The sequence below is a fragment of the Corythoichthys intestinalis genome, chromosome 20, assembly GCF_030265065.1.
Source record: "Corythoichthys intestinalis isolate RoL2023-P3 chromosome 20, ASM3026506v1, whole genome shotgun sequence".
Lineage (NCBI taxonomy): Eukaryota > Metazoa > Chordata > Actinopteri > Syngnathiformes > Syngnathidae > Corythoichthys > Corythoichthys intestinalis.
Window position 1 is genome coordinate 3,341,169 of NC_080414.1, and position 21,744 is coordinate 3,362,912.

General features: G+C 37.5%; 1 protein-coding gene across 1 annotated transcript in view; it reads left to right on the top strand.

Moving 5' to 3' along the window:
• Positions 1-17,522, top strand: part of LOC130908833 (TLC domain-containing protein 4-B-like) — a 32,213-nt gene extending 14,691 nt beyond the window's left edge. Inside the window, exons 6-7 of the mRNA XM_057824695.1 lie at positions 10,276-10,349; positions 13,609-17,522. Of these exons, the coding sequence (XP_057680678.1) occupies positions 10,276-10,349; positions 13,609-13,927 (393 nt within the window). The 3' untranslated portion in view covers positions 13,928-17,522. The remainder of the gene's footprint in view (positions 1-10,275; positions 10,350-13,608) is intronic.
• Positions 17,523-21,744: the final 4,222 nt, after the last annotated feature.

Genomic DNA, 21,744 nt, shown 5'->3' on the forward strand with positions numbered 1-21,744 from the left:
GCGAAGCTAAGTAACTTTTTATCTAAAATGCTCCTAAATCGGCAAAATCTTCACTTAAATCTATCTTTAAAAGATGAAACGGTTTTAAAACTTACACTTGTCGAAAGTAGACAGAAGGGAACTAATGCAATAACGCGATTTTAACAACTTTAACGGTTGATTCAGAACATAGTTTTTTTTTGTTTTTTGTTTTTTTGAGGAAAAAAAAAACATGAAAATTATCACTAGTTACTTTGCCAAGTAATTAATTACTTTTACATTCAGGTAACTGAGTTACTAACGCAATTACTTTTTGGGAGAAGTAATTTGTAACTGTAATTAATTACTTTTTTAAAGTAAGATTAACAACACTGATTATGACTGTCTAATGGCAGTCTTATGACGGCGCTCTCAAATAAAGTGTTACCTATTAACACAAATAAATCAACAAATAAGCAGCACTGGACTATAAGCCGCAGGATTCAAAATGAGGGGGGAAAAGTAGCGGCTTATAGTCCGAAAATTACGGTACATTTGTGTTGAGGTCACAGGGCCGAATTGAATGTCGCTCTCTCAGAGTACTCATCTATTCTGATGAAATACAATCCCCCTCAAAATGTGATTTATATTACAGTGTTACTTGTTTGTTTTCCTCTTTATTGTGCATTTCTTGAGTAAAGTGCGACTAAAAGTCTACATTACGTAATGTGACACCCTCAATAATTCTTGAGAGGTGTCACTCGCTAAGACCTTGACACGATCAACGTGCCCAGTCTTGAAGGACAGTTGCTGTTCACTCTTGGTTCGCGCTCAAACGTTCTAGATGGTCAGTTCTCGGTTAGAATGAATATATGGTAATTTTTGCATGGAATGCTCAACAACGGTACTGGCTGTTGAACCCACTCCTATCCCTTCTTTTCCCTCTTCTGCCTCATCTTAATCTTAGAGGTCCTGTTTTACTTACCCCACTCCTCTCCAGATATACTCTCTAGCGTGACGCCTGCCTTGCATGCCAACAACAGGTCCCTTTAGGGTTCCTGTTACCATGCATGTGAACAATCTTTAACCTAACAACTGGCTGAATATCTGCAATACCGTTTCCCATCTGTTTTTGTGCCGAAACCTCGTTGCGTTTAACCTCGCTCTGCCTTGCACTTCTCCTGACATTTCCCTCTAATGCAGTGCTTCTCAATTATTTTCTATTACGCCCCCCTCAGGAAGATGTAAACGTTTCGCGCACCCTCTCTCTGCCACCACTGTAAATTTGTCTATGAAATAATTATAAGTACACCTCTGCAACAACATAGTGTCATTTCTAACAATAAATGAAAAAAGTACTACAGATTAACTTACAGTATTTTTTTTAACAGAATACACAAAGCGCATTAATTTTCCTGAATTAATTTTTTTTAAAAAAAGAAAAAAAGTCACATCCAAACTGTAAACATACACTGTAGGTACATTTTTTGACTATTTGATACTGAAAAATAAATGTTTTAAAAATCAGTGAATCATAATAAATTCAAATTGATTAGCAACATTAACTCAGAGTACAATATGCTCACCAATTTGACACAAAAAAATATATTAGAAAAAAACAACAGTGTCATTGGACAAAGGAACAATTTTTATTTTTGCTGCAGGCAGTATCAGCTCCTTTGTTGTGTTGTGGTGTTATTTTGCACTGTGCAACTTGGTATGCCACCTTACAGTGGTATGAAAAAGTATCTGAACCTTTTGGAATTTCTCACATAGCTGCATAAAATTACCATCAAATGTGATCTGATCTTCGTCAAAATCACACAGATGAAATAACTGTCTCCAATCACCATCAAATGTGATCTGATCTTTGTCAAAATCACACAGAGGAAAAAAACAGTGTCTGCAATCACCATCAAATGTGATCTGATCTTTGTCAAAATCACACAGAGGAAAAAAACTCTGCAATCACCATCAAATGTGATCTGATCTTTGTCAAAATCACACAGATGAAAAAAACAGTGTCTACAATCACCGTCAAATGTGATCTGATCTTTGTCAAAATCACACAGAGGAAAAAAACAGTGTCTGCAATCACCATCAAATGTGATCTTTGTCAAAATCACACAGAAGAAAAAACTCTGCAATCACCATCAAATGTGATCTGATCTTTGTCAAAATCACACATAGGAAAAAACAGTGTCTGCAATCACCATCGAATGTGATCTGATTTTTGTCAAAATCACACAGATGAAAAAACTGTCTGCAATCACCATCGGATGTGATCAGATCTTTGTCAAAATCACACAGATGAAAAAACTGTCTGCAATCACCAGCAAATGTGATCTGATCTTTGTCAAAATCACACAAATGAAAAAAACAGTGTCTACAATCACCGTCAAATGTGATCTGATCTTTGTCAAAATCACACAGAGGAAAAAAACAGTGTCTGCAATCACCATCAAATGTGATCTGATCTTTGTCAAAATCACACAGATGAAAAAACTGTCTGCAATCACCATCGAATGTGATCAGATCTTTGTCAAAATCACACAGATGAAAAAACTGTCTGCAATCACCAGCAAATGTGATCTGATCTTTGTCAAAATCACACAAATGAAAAAAACAGTGTCTACAATCACCGTCAAATGTGATCTGATCTTTGTGAAAATCACACAGAGGAAAAAAACAGTGTCTGCAATCACCATCAAATGTGATCTGATCTTTGTCAAAATCACACAGATTAAAAAACTGTCTGCAATCACCATCGAATGTGATCTGATCTTTGTCAAAATCACACAGATGAAAAAAACAGTGTCTGCAATCACTGTCAAATGTGATCTGATCTTTGTCAAAATCACACAGATGAAAAAAACTGTGTCTGCAATCACCATCAAATGTGATCTGATCTTTGTCAAAATCACACAGATGAAAAAACCGTGTCTGCAATCACCAGCAAATGTGATCTTTGTTAAAACCACACAGATGGAAAAAATAGTGTCTGCTTTAACTAAAACCACCCAAACATTTATAAGTTTTCATATTTTAATGAGGTTAGCATTAGGGGTGCAAAATATCCATTTTTTGAAACCGATACCGATATTGATAACTTCCTGCTCCTCAAGGCCGATACGATAACCGATAATATAGATATAATTTTTCAATGTATATTCGCCTGAGTTTTTGAACACCTGTAGGTCAAAAATACTAGTGGTTGATTCAGCATGGATTTGCCTTTGCCCGAACCAGAATTTTCATGATTACATGAACATTATTATAATGAACAAAACAAAGACAAGAACAGTTTTGACTTCAAATAAAGTGCCCATATTATTTTTTTCAAATAAATATAATAAGTCAATCACAATCAATTTCATCAATGACTTCACAATACCTATTATCGGACGATAATTATCGGACCGATAATTATCGTGCACCTCTAGGTAGCATGCAAACAATGACAGACTGAGGAAAAATAAGTAAGTGAACCATCACATCACTTACTTATTTTTCCCCCTTCTGTCATTGTTTGCATTCTATCCTCATTGAAATATGAAAACCCATAAATATTTGGGTCGTTAAGTCAAAGCAGACACTGTTTTTTCATCTGTGTGATTTTGACATAGATCAGATCACATTTGATGGTGATTTAATGCAGAAATGTGAGAAATTCCAAAAGGTTCAGATACTTTTATTTTTTACAGGCACGTTTTCGCTGAAATACCGTATTGGCCCAAATATAAGACAGTGTTTTTTGCATTGAAATAAGACTGAAAAAGAGGGGGTCGTCTGATAATCGGTCTAGACAATATACCCATACACGACGCTAGATGGCGCCAGATATCATTGAAGCGATATTCTGTCATGACAGATCTCAGTTACTCTCAAGTTAAACCAGTTTGCATTATTTTATTGCAATGTTTTTCCTTATTCAGATTTGTTTCAAGACTACAGTTACAGTTTGACTTCACTTTGACAGTTAATGCAGTTATTGCAATTTTGTTGTTTTATCACAATAGATTGGTTTATTTACATTTCAAAAACCGGAAGCCATTCATTTACGAATGTGATTGCACTTTAGTTTACATATTTAAATGTTCAGATATTCAGATTTGAATGAGGCAAAATAACATGCTTTTTCTCTCAAATATAATGTTATAATCATTTGTTTCTGATTTACTGTAATTATTTTCTGTATAAAAATTAAATTGGTGGTCAAAAAGTCTTGAAAAAGAGAGGGTCGTCTTATAATCAGGGCCGTCTTATATTCGGGCCAATACGGTAACATCAATGTCAGTGGGGTCTAATGTGTTCAAAGGGAACCACGGATAGAAGGCAATGTGGTTCTTAAAAGATAAATCTTAGTACAAGTTAAAATAATTTGAATTTGACCTAGAAGCTGTGAGTACTAGCCATACTGTATTTTTGCCATTCATATCCTGAAATTTCTTTCTTAACTAGAGGCAATATTTTCCAAATTTAGGCATGTCTTAACCTGAAAATTCTGTATGTAGAGACGTTTGGAAGTAGTAGTACTAGCCATACTGTATTTTTGCCATTTATATCCTGAAATTTCGTTCTTAACAAGAGGCAATATTTTCCAAATTTAGGCGTGTCTTAACCTGAAAATTCTGTATGTAGAGACGTTTGGAAGTAGAAGTACCACCGTAATTCCAAATCACTTCTTATTGACAACTGAAATTATCGCTATAGTCAAGGCAGGATATCTGGTCGATAGCGTGATGTCAATCATAATTCATAATCCTTTCATTTTTAAAAAAAAATCTTATTTAGATCACGTCATTGTTAGTGAAATGCTTGCATTGCTTGTAAAAAACGCATGGCTCCCTGTTTACTAATGATGTCATTCGTCTTCCCTGTGGTTACCATTTTTAGCCACGTGGGGGCAGCAAAAATACGTTCATGCACAAGCAACATTTTATGCGTGAATGTGTGTGCACACAATTATGAGTAAAACTCTTTAAATATTAATAATATATTAAAAAATGACTACTTATATCCGTATATTGACATAAGTCAATGTTGCAATATAAATAAATATATAAATGTTTATTTTGGGCAAGCAGAACAAGCACATGTAAAAATTTTAAGAGACATCCATACTGTCACTGGACACTCATCACTGTCTTCCCCTTAAGAAATGAAATCTGGTGGAAAAAAACATTTTCCCATGCGAATGAGAACCAAAGTTCATTTTCATTTGCTCTATTTTGAAAACCACTACAAGTCATTTGTTGTCGAGGTTTTATGAGTTAACGTGTGTTCTATGTGTGAATGTTCAGGTTAAAATCACAATATGGAGCATTTACGGACACATTAAATCCATTTAAGCGTCTGACTCTTTTTTTCTGCTTGTTTTCATATTTGTGTTTTATCATAAAAGAGCTGTTAAACTGCCCAAATAGGAAAACTTGATACGACTTTTAGATGCATGCTCATTTTCTCAGTCTTTGTATGTGTCGCTTCATTTTTGCTTTCGAGGCATTTTCGTTGTTGTTTTTGTTCTAATCTTTGTCCGTCTGTAACATGAATCACCCCTCTTGAAAATCCACATGCAAAAACTACCGAGTTGGCCTGTCGAAACAAAATTCCTGCAAAAACTACCGAATGTAATGTGTGTCATCAAGGTCGAGATATGGACCTCCTCCTTATTCTTGTCTGCTGTTATTGCTGTTTGGTTGCACTGAGCGAGATGTAATGCCCAGTCACAGTATGGACTTACCAGTTCCTAGAGGTATTAGCATGCTCGTGCTAGGTGGAAAGTACTTAACAGCAGAATCCACACTGAGTTGTATCATCTAGTAAGTATGTTTTCGTGAGAAGCTTAAATTTTCAGCCTCACAGGTAAGTTTCCATTTTGTAAGGTGCTGAAAGTCAGTCCAGAAATACTCAGCAGTAACGACATTAGCTCTAGAGTCTCTAACAAAAGTCTTGTCGCTTATCCATTTTGTAGAAACAATTGCTAATAACTAGGGGTGTCAAACGATTAAAATTTTTAATTGAGTTAATTACAGCTTAAAAATTAATTAATCGTAATCAATCGCAATTAATCGCAATTCAATGCCATATGCATATGCCATATTTTTCTTTAAATTATTGTTGGAATGGAAAGATAAGACACAAGATGGATATATACATTCAACATACGGTACATAAGTACTGTATTTCTTTATTATAACAATAAATCAACTAGATGGCTTTAACATAATTAACATTCTGTTAAAGCGATCCATGGATAGAAAGACTTGTAGTTCTTAAAAGATAAAGGTTAGTACAAGTCATAGAAATTTTATATTAAAACCCCTCTTCATGTTTTCGTTTTAACAAAATTAGTAAAATTTTCAATCAAAAAATAAACTAGTAGCCCGCCATTGTTGATGTCAATAATTACTTACACAATGCTCATGGGTGCTGAAGCCTATAAAATCAGTCGCACCCAAGTGCCAGCAGAGGGCGGCAAAACTCCGAAAAACACAACCAGTACACCTTTCACTGTGCTCTCATTTTAATCTGTTTGAGCGGGGCATTTGTGTGTTAATTGCGTCAAATATTTTAACGGGATTCATTTAAAAAATTAATTGCCGCTCGTTAACGCGATAATTTTGACAGCCCTACTAATAACCTGACTTTTAATTATTCAATTGGTTTCAGAAATGGCTCATATGAAAGCTAAGACCCTCCCAAATGACGTTGAATGTACAAAAATATATTTGTTTCACTGAAAAATTATTTAATGAAGACATGAAGATCAAATTTTGGCAAGACAAAAGTTTTGTCGCCTACAGAAAGTAGTGTGAAAATCGAACAAAAGATGTACTTCAAATACAAAAAATATGTTACATAACATAAGCGAATTAAGTAATGGTGCTGTGAGATCCAAATTAAATATTTTGTATGACTTCCATGGGCTTCGGCAAGGATTCATATAATTTATTGATGAAGTCATCAGGAACATAAAAGAAAGCAGTCTTGCATGCCTCCCAGAGTCCATCAACATTCTTGGGTTTCGTCTTCCATGCTTCCTCTTTCATCCTGTTCCTGTCTGGTGACTGGGCTGGTCAGTCCTGGAGGATTTTGATCTTCTTTGCCTTGAGGAACTTTGAGGTAGAAATTGAAGTATGCGATGGAGCACCATCCTGCTGCAGAATTAGTTCCTTTTTATGGTTAGGAATGTAAGAGGCAGCTAAGATTTGTTGATATTTCAGACTATTTATGTTGCCTTCCACCCTGCAGATCTCTGGCACACCCCCCATACTGGATGTAACCCCAGACCATGATTTTGCCACCATGGCAAAACTTCACTATTTTCTGAGTGAAGCTCGGATCCATGCGGGCTCCAGTAGGTCTCCTGCAATATTTGCGGCGACTGTAGTGTAATTCAATGGAATATTCATCTGAAAAATCCACCTTTTGCCACTTTTCCAGGGTCCATCCTTTTGACAGGCTGTGGGCCTTGGCAAATGCCACACGGTTTTTTAATTGTCTGCACCCTGAGAGATCTGCAGGGTGGAAGGCAACATAAATAGTTACAATAAACAAAAACAGTACTTACTGAATGTACTGTATGTTGAATGTATATAGCCGTCTTGTGTCTTATCTTTCCATTCCAACAATAATTTACAGAAAAATATGGCATATTTTATAGATGGTTTGAATTGCTTTTAATTACGATTAATTAATTTTTAAGCTGTAATTAACTCGATTAAAAATTTTAATCGTTTGACAGCCCTAGTTATTAGCAATTGTTTCTACAAAATGGATAAGCGACAAAACTTTTGTCAGGGACTCTAGAGTTAACAGAGAATCAAATGGTGGAAGATTTTGGTAGCAACTTGTTGGTTCCTTTTTATTTTTAAACATTGACACCTTTTTAAAAACGATATACAGATTCTTGGCAGGAGCATATTGATAACCTTTTTGGAAACAAAGTACGGCTGAACGACTCAGCCTCCCTCTTGCTGCTTTTGTTGGTCACCAGTGCAGCTGGCGTTTGGTACTCAAAGAGCATGTGACACGAAAAAGCATGTTTATTTCATAATACACGCGGTATTTTATGCTCCTGAATGATATGGACCGCTTGGATGTGTGTGGAAGCGATCGCTATATTTATTTAGTTTTTTGAATCCCGCGCCAGGAAAATGAGTGACTTCCGGCTTCGGTCTCGCATTGAGGAGGAGGGCGTTGTGACGTGCACGGTAGAAGACGTCCTCTTCACTATACAGCGTACTGTTGTGTATGAGGACGAAGGATTCAGTTAATTTTGCGGATTAATACGGTTTTTTTTCGCATCACGCCAGCCAAACGGCTGCAGAAAAATCATTCTGTATGAGGGAGAGGCGTATGCGCCTTTTTGGAGTTTCAAAAGGTTCCCATTCACCGTGGATATTTACTGTGGGACCATTGGACTTAGGAGGAAGTGAGTAAACATCTTGTTTTGTATTATGTCAAATACGAATACAGCGACTACAAAGCAAACACTACAAACTTTCTTTAAATAAAGGACTACTTACATTTGATCATTGATAGGAATGTAAAAAGCTCTACTCACGCACATTAGCAGCACGTTAGCTGCACAACAACTGCAGCCACCCTCCTCCGGGAAACGAACTGTAAATTGCTCTCTGCCGGGCAGTTTGCCAATCCGTGAAGACAATCGACAACCCAGTCGTCATGTCAATAAATCCAGGCTCGTTATGTGTGATTTTCCGCTTCGAAGACTTTGAAACATCACTCGGTTAGGGTTAGCTCGGCTAGCTGTCACGCCTTTTGGTTTGTTTACATTCTCCGAAGCCGGGGAAGGGAAATGACATATGTCCGATTTAGGTGTCATAAAATATCGTTCGGGAGGTGCGACAGTAAAGGTGAAGTCGACAGTTTTGACCATTATGGAGTCATTTTGCCATGTTGTCCTGAATAAATGCATTTTTATGATTTCATATTCCATTTAGCACAAGACTGTTATTTGTCATGACCATGCCATTTATTTAGCAATTGGGGAAAATACTTGGATAAAAAGAATATCCTGTAAAAATATTGAAGTAAAGAGACAGAAACAATGACATTTCGCAGCTCTCTTCGTCGCGTTTTCCTCGTTGTGAATAGTTCCCTCTCGATGGGCTGACTGGTCCTTCTCAAGCCATTTATATAGCTATTGGGGAAAAATACTTGGATAAAAAGAATATCCTGTAAAAATATTGTAGTAGAGAGACTGAAACAATGACATTTTGCGGCTCTCTTCGTCGCGTTTTCCTCGTTCTGAATAATTCCCCCTCAATGGGCTGAATAGTAAAACCGATGAGCACAGTCTACCGCTGACGTCATCCACCTGTTTGGGACGCTAAAGCCCTATAATGGTAGGCGTGGCTAACCGGCAGATTAAAAGACTAATTTCTCGTCATCTGCGCTTTGCTAAATTGTTGTATATAGTCGAATCGTCTCAAAATATGATTCTAATTCACATAATAATGCCATTTAAGACTTTTTTTCTCCTGGCGTATGCTCTTTAAAGTTAATGATGACTGACAGGTTTGTAGCTTTGATCTAGCCAGAGACACCACAGTAGCTCTACGATCAAAGGCACAAATGTGCTAATCATCGTTAAGCTTGGTACACAGTCTAAAGTGTCCTGTGGCAATTCATTCATTGTGTTAGTGAGAGGCTGTTCTCAGCAGCTTGAGCATTAAGCAACAACAACAAAAACCTACTTTTTTTTCCAGTGACGGATCAGGACTCGGCATTGGCAGATTCCTCAAAATCAGATGACTCAGACGCAAAAATATGCGATCGGGACATCCCTTGTTTTAAGTCCATGAACTATTCAAAATCCTTGTCATAAAAGTGACACAAATGAGTTTCGAACAATTAAAATGTTTTAGTGGCCTACTTGAATATCGTAGCCTGCATTTTTGTGCTCATTACTTAGTTTTAATAGGATTCCATGCCTGTTCTTCATGGTATCTAAGTACTTTTAACAATTGAATGTATTTACTAGGAAAGAAAATTCACATTAAGACATGTTCTTTAGTTTGTGTGAGTATAGATGTGTTAAAATCCTGTGACCATATTGCTGAAAGCCTCAAATGAGGGTACGTTATATTGCGAGTTCAACTTTGGTCCGCTTGAGGGCAGCAAAAACAAGTAACATATTTCATGCCAATCTTGTCAGGACAGTATTGTGATTTATCTTTGTTGTCATCTGAACTATGTCAAAGGTGAGAACATTCAGAATGATCCTGTGTTTTGTTTGTGTACCTTTTTATGTCTTGTTGTTTTCCTTTTCTTCCTCTCTCCCTCCAGGGCCAAGGCATGTTGCCTTATTTTGCTAACTTCCGCCTGCTCGCCGAGTTTTCGACGCCATGCGTGAACCAGCGGTACGTACTGTCACGTTAGCGAAAAAAAAATCTACAGAGTGATCAGAGCGTAAGCTTGTCTTGCTCATTTTACAAAGCTATGAATCTACTAGTGAGGTCTGCTCCCTCATACCAAGCTAGCACCGTGTCGACGGAGCATGTCCATTTCTGAGGTGGAAAACGAGCGAAACAAAGAAATATGGTAATAAATCATAAAGGGAGTTTAAAGAAGCCTGCTTATTTGTTTGAATTTAAGGTTGGGTATCAAGTTCAGTGGCGTTCATGCTCCAAAGTGATGTGTCCTACCGTCTTTAAAAATCGTAACACATGTCTACAAAAATGCCGAAATGTGATGTAAACATCAGCAGGCTTTTATACGTTGTTTTGTTTTTTTTTGTTTTTTCTAATAATGATACCGTAAAATAGCGTTGTGGGCAGAAGTGGGTAGATTAGCCAAAAGTTTGACTCAAGAGTAACGTTACTTCAAAATATTACTCAAGTAAAAGTAGCCACCCAAAAAATATACTCAAGTACAAGCAAAAAAAAGTATCCAGTGAAAAGAATGCTCCAGTAATGAGTAACATTGTGAGTAACTGCTCATTTTTTCTTTTTAAACAGTGGTATTTCTTTTCTCTCGGCACAAACTTATCTATATGAACTGTTGTTATACCGGTACTGTACAATAACCCATTACATAACCACATTAAGGCTTTGAAATACACACAAAAAAAATGATTGAATTCCGACGAGAGAAAAAAAAGACAGAAATGAAGCATTATTTGTCTAAAGAGCATGAGTGCCCTTTAGTGGAGAAAATAGTTCATAGTTTCAATAGCGAATACTGTAGTTCCTTCATAGTTACTATTATGCATAATGATATTGACGGGTCACATCCGTCACTCACTGCGCCTCGCCTCCAAGTAGGGGTCATCAAGAGGAGTTATTCACAAACACGCACGCAGCGATCTAACGCCAGATTTAGGTTGAAAAAGTACGAAAGCTGTACCGCATACAAACAGGTAGGATTGTCTCAGTAGTGTTTTATTTGAGGATTCAAGGTCATTATTATATTTTTCGTACCATGCATGCATTTTGAAATGTTTTGATAAAAAAATCAATATGGGAAATTAGCCGCTACGGCATTGCCGTCACAGTTCGCAATATTCACGTAGAATAAATGCTAGCTGCACGTTTTTTTTTTTGCTTTTAACCGAAAATCGAGGCTGTTTTCCGTCCATATCTATAAAAAATTCAGGGATATAAGCTTTTATTCATAAGAATTTTCACCGGAAAAGCTCAGTTTACATAAGGCGGCCGCTAGCTACATTCACTTAACAGACTAGCATTGTACTTCGACATATGTACGTAAAATAAATGCTAACTGAACGTTTTTTTTTGTTTTTGCTTTTAACCAAGAATCGAGACTGTTTTACGTCCATATCTATAAAGAATTCAGGCATTTAAGCATTTATTCACAAGAATTTTCACCGGAAAAAGGTCTGTTTACATCAGGCGGCCGCTAGCAACATTCACTAACAGACTAGCATTGTACTGATACGTATTTACGTGAAATAAATGCTAACTGCTCGTTTCTTTTGCTTTTAACCAAGAATCGAGACTGTTTTACGTCCATATCCATGAAGAATTCGTGGATGTAAGCATTTATTCACATGAATTTTCACCGGAAAAGTTCTGTTTACATAAGGCGGCCGTTAGCTACATTTACTAACATACTAGCATCATTCTTCGACATATTTACGTACGTAAAATAAATGTTAACTGCAAGTTGTGTTGTTTTTTTTTTTTTTTGCTTTTAACCAAGAATCGAAACTGTTTTACGTCCATATCTATGAAGAATTGGCGGATTTAAGCATTTATTCACATGAATTTTCACCAGAAAAGCTCTGTTTACATAAGGCAGACACTAGCTACATTTACTAAGATACTAGCATTGTACTTATTTATGCAAAATAAATGCTAACTGCACCTTTTTTTACTTTCAACCACGAATCGAGGCTGTTTTACGTCCATATCTATAAAAAATTCGGGGAAATAAGCATTTATTCACAAGAATTTTCACCGGAAAAGCTGTTTACATAAGGCGGCTGCTAGCTACATTCACTAACAGACTAGCGTTGTACTTAGACATATTTACGTAAAATAAATGCGAACTGCGCGTTTTTGTTTTGTTTGTTTTTTTGCTTTAACCAAGAATCGAGACTGTTTTACGTCCATATCTATGAAGAATTCGGGGATTTAAGCATTTATTCACATGAATTTTCACCGGAAAAGCTCTGTTTACATCAGGCGGCTGCTAGCTACATTTACTAGCATACTAGCATTGTACTTCGATATATTTACGTACAATAAATGTTAACTGCACGTTTTTTTGCTTTTAAATTTTTTTTTTTTTTTACCATGTTTATTTACAAACGTTTTCAATGAACAACAAACAGTGACTATCAATTTCTATCAGTTGTTGGCATTTTCTACTGTCACCTTGACATACAGGAGACGAGATACACACATACTGTACATGCGTTTTTTTTTGCTTTTAACCAAGAATAAAACATTTTTTTTTTTTTTTTTTTTTAATTTGTGTAGATGCAGAAATGACTAAATTACCAGGTTTTTTTTGCCCGAAAAATAGCATTTTGCCAAAAATTACCTTATTATTTGAATGTAAAGTTACGCTATTGTGTATGGATACAAAATCCAACATGGCAGCCATCACAAAACAAAGAGCTTTTCTAGTAATTAAATGTGTAAATCCCGGAATTTCTATAGATATGAACGTAAACAGTCTAGATTCTTGGTTAAAAGCAAAAAACGGGCAGTTAGCATTTTAGGTAAATATTTCAAGCTAAAGTTAAGCAAGTTTTTTTTCCCCATTCCTTTCATTTTCTTTTACGTTTCACTTTCAAAGTCCATGCATGGTGCTATTTTATATAATATTTACCTAGAATCCTTAACTAAATCGCTTTTGAGACACTCCTGTCTGCTTGTATGCACTAAAACTTGCGTCTTGTTTCCACCTAAATCTTGCGTTAGAACGCAGCGTGTGTTTGCGTTTATCGCAGTTAAAGCTGACGCGTTGCTCTGCCTGGCCCGGCCCCCTACGGGAAGGCGTGGCACAATGTCTGTAGGAGCTTGTCAACTAATAGTGACGTTTATGGCTAGGCAATAGCCAATGACAGATACGTTCAGTCAACTCTGGGAGCTGCGAGCACCAGCCAAACTGGAGTTTTGTCAACCCTATGTGTTCTTGTTGTGCTTGCAGCTGGTTCTTTGAAGTTCTAGGTTACCCGAGAACCTCTCGACCCAACATGGCGAACGGCATGGCCATGGCTCTGGTCTTTTTTATGGTGCGCGTGGCCGTCATGCCCGTCTACTACGGCCGCATGTACTCGGTCTACGGCACCGAGGCGTTTTACCTGGTGCCCTACGGCGGACGCCTAGCGTGGATCTGCTCCAGCATCTGCTTGGACATCATGAACATCATGTGGATGCACAAGATCGCCCGCGGCTGCTTCAAAGTGTTGCAGTCGGCACGTCGGAGCAAAGCAGGCAGACCTCACGAGAACGGGAAAGCCGACTAAAGGTGCAATGTAAATGAGTCAACTGGGAGCGAATGTAACGAGGAAAAGAGCTGGCACAGGAACACCTGATGGCCTATCTTCAAGCCATGAAATGACCTCTGAGCAATACTCGTGTTGCTTTTATTTTTTTTAACAGGAACAATTTACCACTTTTGTGGACTACAGAGCCTAAGCGGAAATCGTTTACTAATCACGCACATGCACTGGTCTGACAGAACTCATACTGATGGAAATCCTCATCAATGGACAGTGCCATTGAATCCTTAAAGAAGGTTCAACCTCCTTTTTTGTTTTTGTTTTAATGAATCACACCTCTTTTCGTCATATCACTCTCCAGGAACACAAAGTAAGAAGAATACTGTATAGATCACTAAGCTAGCGTTATTGCTATTGATGGTAGCTTTGCATGTACTGCAAAAGCAGTATTTATGTTATTCCTGTTTTTTTTTTTTTTTTTTTTAAATGGAATAGATTTCTTCGGCACGCCACTTAGACCAAAACATCTGGCCCATTGACACCGATCAGATATCGAAATGACTGGAATTATTGTGCGACGAAGAAAATCTTTCAAATGACCCCCCAAAAAATTACCGTTAGCGCCAAAACGTGTGTTTTTTTGTTTGTTTTTTGTTGGTTTTTTTTTTTTGAAGGGAAAAAAAAATCGAAATGTGTTTAGTAGGGCTGCAACTAACGATTATTTTCACAATCGATTAATCGGACAATTAATTTAACGATTAATCTTTTCATTGGATAAATGTCACTTCTTTCAATGACCTTCATAATTTACCTTAAAGTTCTTCTAGGCATGTTGTAATTAACAATGAAGATAAAATGGATGACTATGTCCTTCAAAATTAATATTTTATTAGCGCTTCCTGACTTGACTAGTCTACAACTGTATCTATTATCAAATTAACTGGCAAATAATTTATTAATGGATTTAAACGATTAGTTGTTCCAGCCTTATTGAGAAGCTAGTTCAGACCGTAAGATGTCCGAAAATTGGCAAAAATGTGATTTGTTGTTTTCAAAAATAAAAGTAGATTTTTGTTCACGTCCTACTTTGACTTAAAAATAGATTTCAAGAATTTAGACAAGTTTAAGGTGAAGAAGGTCCTAAATCAGGGATCCCCAAACTACGGCCCGCAGGGCAGATACGGCCCGCCTCCACATTTGGTCCGGCCCCCTGAACAATTAAAAAAAATTTTTTTTTTTACTTGTGTTATTTATTTTATGGCTTTTTCTGTGAAGAACCTAGAGAGGGTTATTTGGTTATTAATTATTTGATTGATAGTGTTATAATATAGTAATATAATATAATATTACATTACATTATATTATATTTAGGGCTGTCAAACGATTAAAATTTTTAATCGAGTTGATCACAGCTTAAAAAAAAAATTAATCATAATTAATCACAATTCAAACCATCTATAAAATATGCCATATTTTTCTATAAATTATTGTTGGAATGGAAAGATAAGACACAAGACGGATATATACATTCAACATACTGTACATATGTACTGTATTTGTTTATTATAAAATAAATCAACAAGATGGCATTAACATTATTAACATTCTGTTAAAGCGATTCATGGATAGAAAGACTTGTAGTTCTTAAAAGAAAAATGTTAGTACAAGTTATAGAAATTTTATATTAAATTTAATAAATTTTTTTGTTTTAATAAAATTTGTAAAATTTTCAAACAAAAAATAAACTAGTAGCTCACCATTGTTGATGTCAATAATTACACAATGCTCATGGTGCTGAAACCCATAAAATCAGTCGCACCCAAGCGCCAGCAGAGGGCGACAAAACACCAAAAAACACAAGTAACAAATGGACATGACACTGTGCTGTCATTTTAATCTGAGCGGGGCATGTGCGTTAAATGTGTCAAATATTTTAACGTGATTAATTTAAAAAATTAATTACCGCCCGTTAACGCAATAATTTTGACAGCCCTAGTTATATTATATTTTATTATATTATATTTTTTTAATTATAATTTTTATTTTATTTACTTTTGTTCTGTGAAGAATCCAGCAAGGGTTATTTGATTGTCGCTTTCTGAAAAACAATAAATTTTTACATTTAGGCACTCCTGCAATCGTCACACTTTTTTTGTTAAAAACTGAACCTGGCCCCTCATCAGAGAAGGGAAAAGTTATGTGGCCCTCACAGGAAAAAGTTTGGGGACCCCTGTCTAAATGATTAATTGGTTATTAAAATAGTTGGTGATTAATTTGCTAATCGATAAATTGTCGATTAATCGATTAGTTGTTGCACCTCTAGTATCTAGTCACAATCAGATTTTGACAAAAGCATATGGTTCCCCCCAAAAATTTGTCGTTCCATTTCTACTGGCCAAAATTTCCCCTACATTTTCAGTGGGAGAAAAACTTGGATGGTTGTGATTTTTGACCAAAAACTTGGCGTCCAAGTAAGTCGATGCCATTGACAGCCATGCACGTCCGTGCTATTGACAGCCATGTACATCCCCGCCAATGACGGCCATACATGTCAATGCCATTGACAGCCATGTATGTCGATTCTATTGATGCCAATGTACTTGGATTCGATTGACAACTAGAAACTGCAATTTCTGGAGGGATTGCGACTGAGCGTTGCCGTGGTAGATACAGATCTAAAACCTGCCCAGTTGGTCTAGGGGTGTTTTGGAGTCACATCCTGTTCATTTTAGGGTCACTTTCTGTTGATTTGGGGACATTTCAAGCACACAACCTATTGATATCAAGTCAGTTCCCGTTGATAAGGGGATTTGGGCAATTTGGGGACATGTCCTGTTGATATCAGGTTACTACTTCTACTTGATTTGGGTGACATTTCAGTGACACGTCATGTTGCATGGCTGTCAATGGCATCACTGTACTTCGTCACCAGTTGAATGTCAGTGGGCTGTAATGGTAGGTTTTTGATAAAAAATCACAACCACACAGTTTTTTTTGCCATTGAAAATGACTGGGTTATTTGGACGTACATAGCCGTCAACGGCATGGACATGCGTGGTTGTCAATTTCATCGACTTACTTGCGCTCCAGTTGAATGTCAATGGGCTGTCATGGTAAATGGTCCGAAATCACAATGACCTATGTTTTCCTGCCATTGAAAATGAATGGGAAATTTGGACGTACATAGCCGTCAGTGGCATCCCGTTTGAAATGAATGGGAAAGTTTATGGCGAATTTTGGGGGAACCGTGCGTTTTTGCCAAATTATTACCGTCCTGAATTTTTTGCAGGGCAAAGCCCCATCTAAAGTCGATGCCATTGACGGCCATGTGCGTCAAAATATCAACAGGATGTAACCATATAATGTGTCCAAATTAATTGGAAGTGACCTGATATCAACAGGAAATTACCTGAAATTAAAACGAAGTGAGACCCCAAGGGTTTAACCCGCGAAAGCAAAGCTACCATTGCAGTTTCTCCAGAAATTGCATTTTCTAGTTTAAGAGGTTGTTAATAGAGTAGCCTTTTCATCCTGAAAAATTATGTTGCCTTGCTGGATAACCAGGCTTTTTTTTTTTTTTTTTTTTTTTTTAAACATACAGTGTATAAAGGCTACGGAGCCCCCCCGGGTGCTAGAGTAGAAAAAATAAAAATCATAGCTAATCTGTACCCACAGATTACCAATCTGTACCCACAGTTTACTAATCTGTACCCACAGATTACTAAACTGTACCCACAGTTTAGCAATCTGTACCCACAGATTACTAAACTGTACCCACAGTTTAGCAATCTGTACCCACAGATTACTAATCTGTACCCAACGATTACTAAACTGTACCCACAGTTTAGCAATCTGTACCCACAGATTACTAAACTTTACCCACAGTTTAGCAATCTGTACCCACAGATTACTAAACTGTACCCACAGTTTACTAATCTGTACCCACAGTTTAGCAATGACCCGGAAACTGTAGTCACCAATGTTTGGCGGGGACTCCAAACGCCGAGGGACCGACCGAGCAAGCACCTGCACCTTTTGCCCTCGGCGAACAAAGGGGTTTTAAAAGGTAACTATTGCACATTTTCTTCGGTAGCCGTCTACATTTTCAGGTGTCATCAATCAATATGGCATGTTGTGTGTTAGTAGCTGCTAATGCGGCTACTAAAAATAGCTAACTGACAAATGAACACGACTTGAATTAAGCACGCACGGAAACGACAGCAGCACAGAATATGTGCAAACACAACATGCCATATTGTTTGATGGCACCTGAAAGACGCCTACCAAAGAAAACGTGCAATAGTTACCTTTTAAAACCCCTTTGTTTGCCGAGGGCAAATGGTGCAGATGCTTGCTCGGTCGGTCCCTCGGCGTTTGGACTCGGAGTCCCCGCCAAACATTGGTGACTTCTGTTTCCGGGTCATTGCTAAACGGTGGGTACAGATTAGTAATATGTGGGCACAGTTTAGTAAACTGGGTATAGTTTAGTAATCTGTGGGTACACTTTACTAAACTGAACCCACAGACTGTGGGTACAGATTAGCTATGATTTTTTATTTTTTCTATCCTGGCACCCGGGGGGCTCCGTAAAAGGCTGATGTTTTTTGTTGGAAAATGAAACCAAGTACCTTTGGAAATGCCGAAAGGGAAACTGAATGTCACTGCTATGTTATAACACTTATGATAGGGGTTTTACAATTAGGGAACAGAGGAGATAATTTAGAATTAAACGCACACAGAATGACACATTTACATAAATGTCAACATTTTTGGCATTTACCATGTAAAGGAGTGAAACTCATGTTTTATTTAAGAGGCAAGATTTCTTTTTCTGACATTGTTTAAAACAAAAAAACATTTCAATCTATTGTCATTGACTTCAACAAACAGTATTGACACTGAGATGTAATGTTATTCAAGGGCGTGGATTTGCATAGGGACGGTAGAGACATAACGCTAGCATATTTTCAGGATGCTCAAATTGTCCCCACTCACATTTAAGCAACCTTATTTGCATTATATAATGAGTTCAGTAATATGGGTAATTTATATTGTCTTCTCATAAGTTGTAAGGATAGAATAAATCCTACCATTATTAAGTGAATTGTTTGCATTATGTTCTGACTTACATTTACCCTTTTTCACTTGCTGAGTGTGCTGGTCCATTTTCCCGCCCCTTGATTGGCTGATGACTTGACTTGACACCCGCCCCCTTCCCGCCACACACTCACACAGTCCCGACAGATTCATGTCGACAACATGCTGCCTCCTCCGCCCCCTTCAAAGAGGAGTTATATCAGGCATTTTTTTGGTCAGCAGCAGCCACTATGTAGCCCCTTTCAGACTTATAGCCCGGTAAATTCCCCCGGAAGGTGACACTCGTGTCATGGCTTTCAGACATGGGGAGATATCCTGCCTTGTTGGACACTTTCAGACGTGTTCCGTGTTGGCGACACGACGCTCTCACAGAAGATTCTCTCTAATCATGTTTCTTTCCTCTGTTAAAGGAGCAATATGTAGGATTTGCACTTCAATTATTCATTAAATGTCTCCAATATTTCAATTGACATATTTTTTGGAAATACTTCTGACACAGTTCTCAATGGTTAACCCGAGATTTTGCCATTTTAATATTTTGTTCATGGTGTCAGTACTGTTTTTGGCCACCAATCTTACATATTGCTACTTTAAAACAGTCAGGGAAATGTTTCTCAATAATGAGTCAGCTATTGTAAGCGGGAGATTTATAAATAGGCCTTTTCGAACATTTTAAAAACAGGACACCTCGCTACATGAGGCTTTTTTGTTGCCTTGTTTTAACAATATTTAATTGCGCGTCTTTATTTCGTACAGAGCCCCTAAAGAGACATCGACAAATAAAAAATAAAACATTGAACCATTGGTGCGCACTGGAAACCATCTAGTAAACATTAGCATTATATAGCATTTAAGCTAGTGGATTGCTTTGAAAGTTAGCCAATTGTTCTTTTGTTGTACTCAGATCCTCATTTATTTATTTTCTTATATCATTTAAGGCTAAGCTCAGGCGCTAGTTGAATCCAAGATTTAAGTAAAGCTCAATTAGAAACTATCTGGTGCGCACCAGATAGTTTCTAGTGCGCATCATATACTATCTGGTGGGCACCAGATACTTTCCAGTGCACACCACATGCTATCTGGTGCGCACCACATACAATCGCATGCGCGCCAGATGGTATGTGTTGCGCACCAGATACCATCTGATGGGCACCAGATAGTTTCTAGTGCGCACCACGTACAATCTAATGTGCGCCAGATAGTTTCTAGTGCGCATCACATACTATCTGGTGAGCACTAAATAGTATTTTTAGTGTGCACCAAATACTATCTGGTGTGCACCCGTTTCTAGTACGCACCAGATAGTATGTGATGCGCACTAGAAACTATCTGGTTAACACTAGATAGTATTTTTAGTGCCCATCAGATGGTATCTGGTGCGCACCAGATACTTTCCAGTGCACACCACATGCTATCTGGTGCGCACCAGATAGTATGTGGTGCACACCACATACAATCGCATGCGCGCCAGATGGTATGTGGTGCGCACCAGATACCATCTGATGGGCACCAGATAGTTTCTAGTGCGCACCACATACCATCTAATGTGCGCCACATAGTTTCTAGTGCGCATCACATACTATCTGGTGAGCACTAAATAGTATTTATAGTGTGCACCAAATACTATCTAGTAGAGCTGGGAATCTTTGGGCACCTAACGATTACGATTACGATTACGATTCAGAGGCTCCGATTCGATTATAAAACGATTATTGATGCACCCCACTCCTTTTTTTTTTTTTTTTTTTTAATTTGTTTTGTACATTAGTTCCAAAATTGTTCAAAAATCCTCTCAGGCTAAACCAAACTACTATTTCGGTATCAAGTTAACATATAGCAGTAAACAAATATACAAAAATAACAGTAAATAAAAAGCTCCAGTCCCCATTCTATATCAGCAGCTTTAAACTACTTTCAATTAATTTAATGTTGTGAATCAACCGTCAAAGTTGTTAAAATTGCTCCTGTTATTCCATAATTTCTCTTTTGTCTACTTTCAACATGTAAAAGTTTTAAAACTATTTTAAAGATAGATTCAAGTCAATATTTTACCGATTTAGGAGTATTTTAGATAAAAAGTTAATTAGGTTCGCTTGGAGGGTTCGCAACAACAGCCTTGCAGGAAGTGTACTGCTTTAAGATGGCGGCCGTTACTAACGCCTGCATCTAGTTTTTTGTAGATGTGCTGGTAACGATACCGAAGCTATAATGCATCTAGTCCTATATAAATGATATCTACCGTAACATAATGTGGCTTGTAGCAGCTTTTCGGCAGCAGTCAGGTATGTTTTTGTTTTTTTCTATATCTCGTGGCATGAGTTGAGCTCGAGCCGTGAGTTGAGCATTGGCGTTACCCGAGGGGCCGGGTAATGAGAAGCATGATGTTTAGCTACTCTCGCTCCGTCCCTAATCGCGTACCAAAGACCGCGCGGCGCGCTGAGTGTGTCGTACTTCTGCTTTACTTGGCATATTTCAATAATCGGAATTTGAATGTTTGTGAATCGTTCTCGAATCTTCCACGGCCGAATCGCGAATAATCTAAGAATCGGAAATTTTACACACCTCTACTATCTAGTGTGCACCCGTTTCTAGTACGCACCAGATAGTTTCTAGTGCGCATCACATACTATCTGGTGAGCACTAAATAGTATTTTTAATTCGCACCAAATACTATCTGGTGTGCACCCGTTTCTAGTACGCACCACATACCATCTTGTGCACACCAGATAGAATTTGGTGCGCAC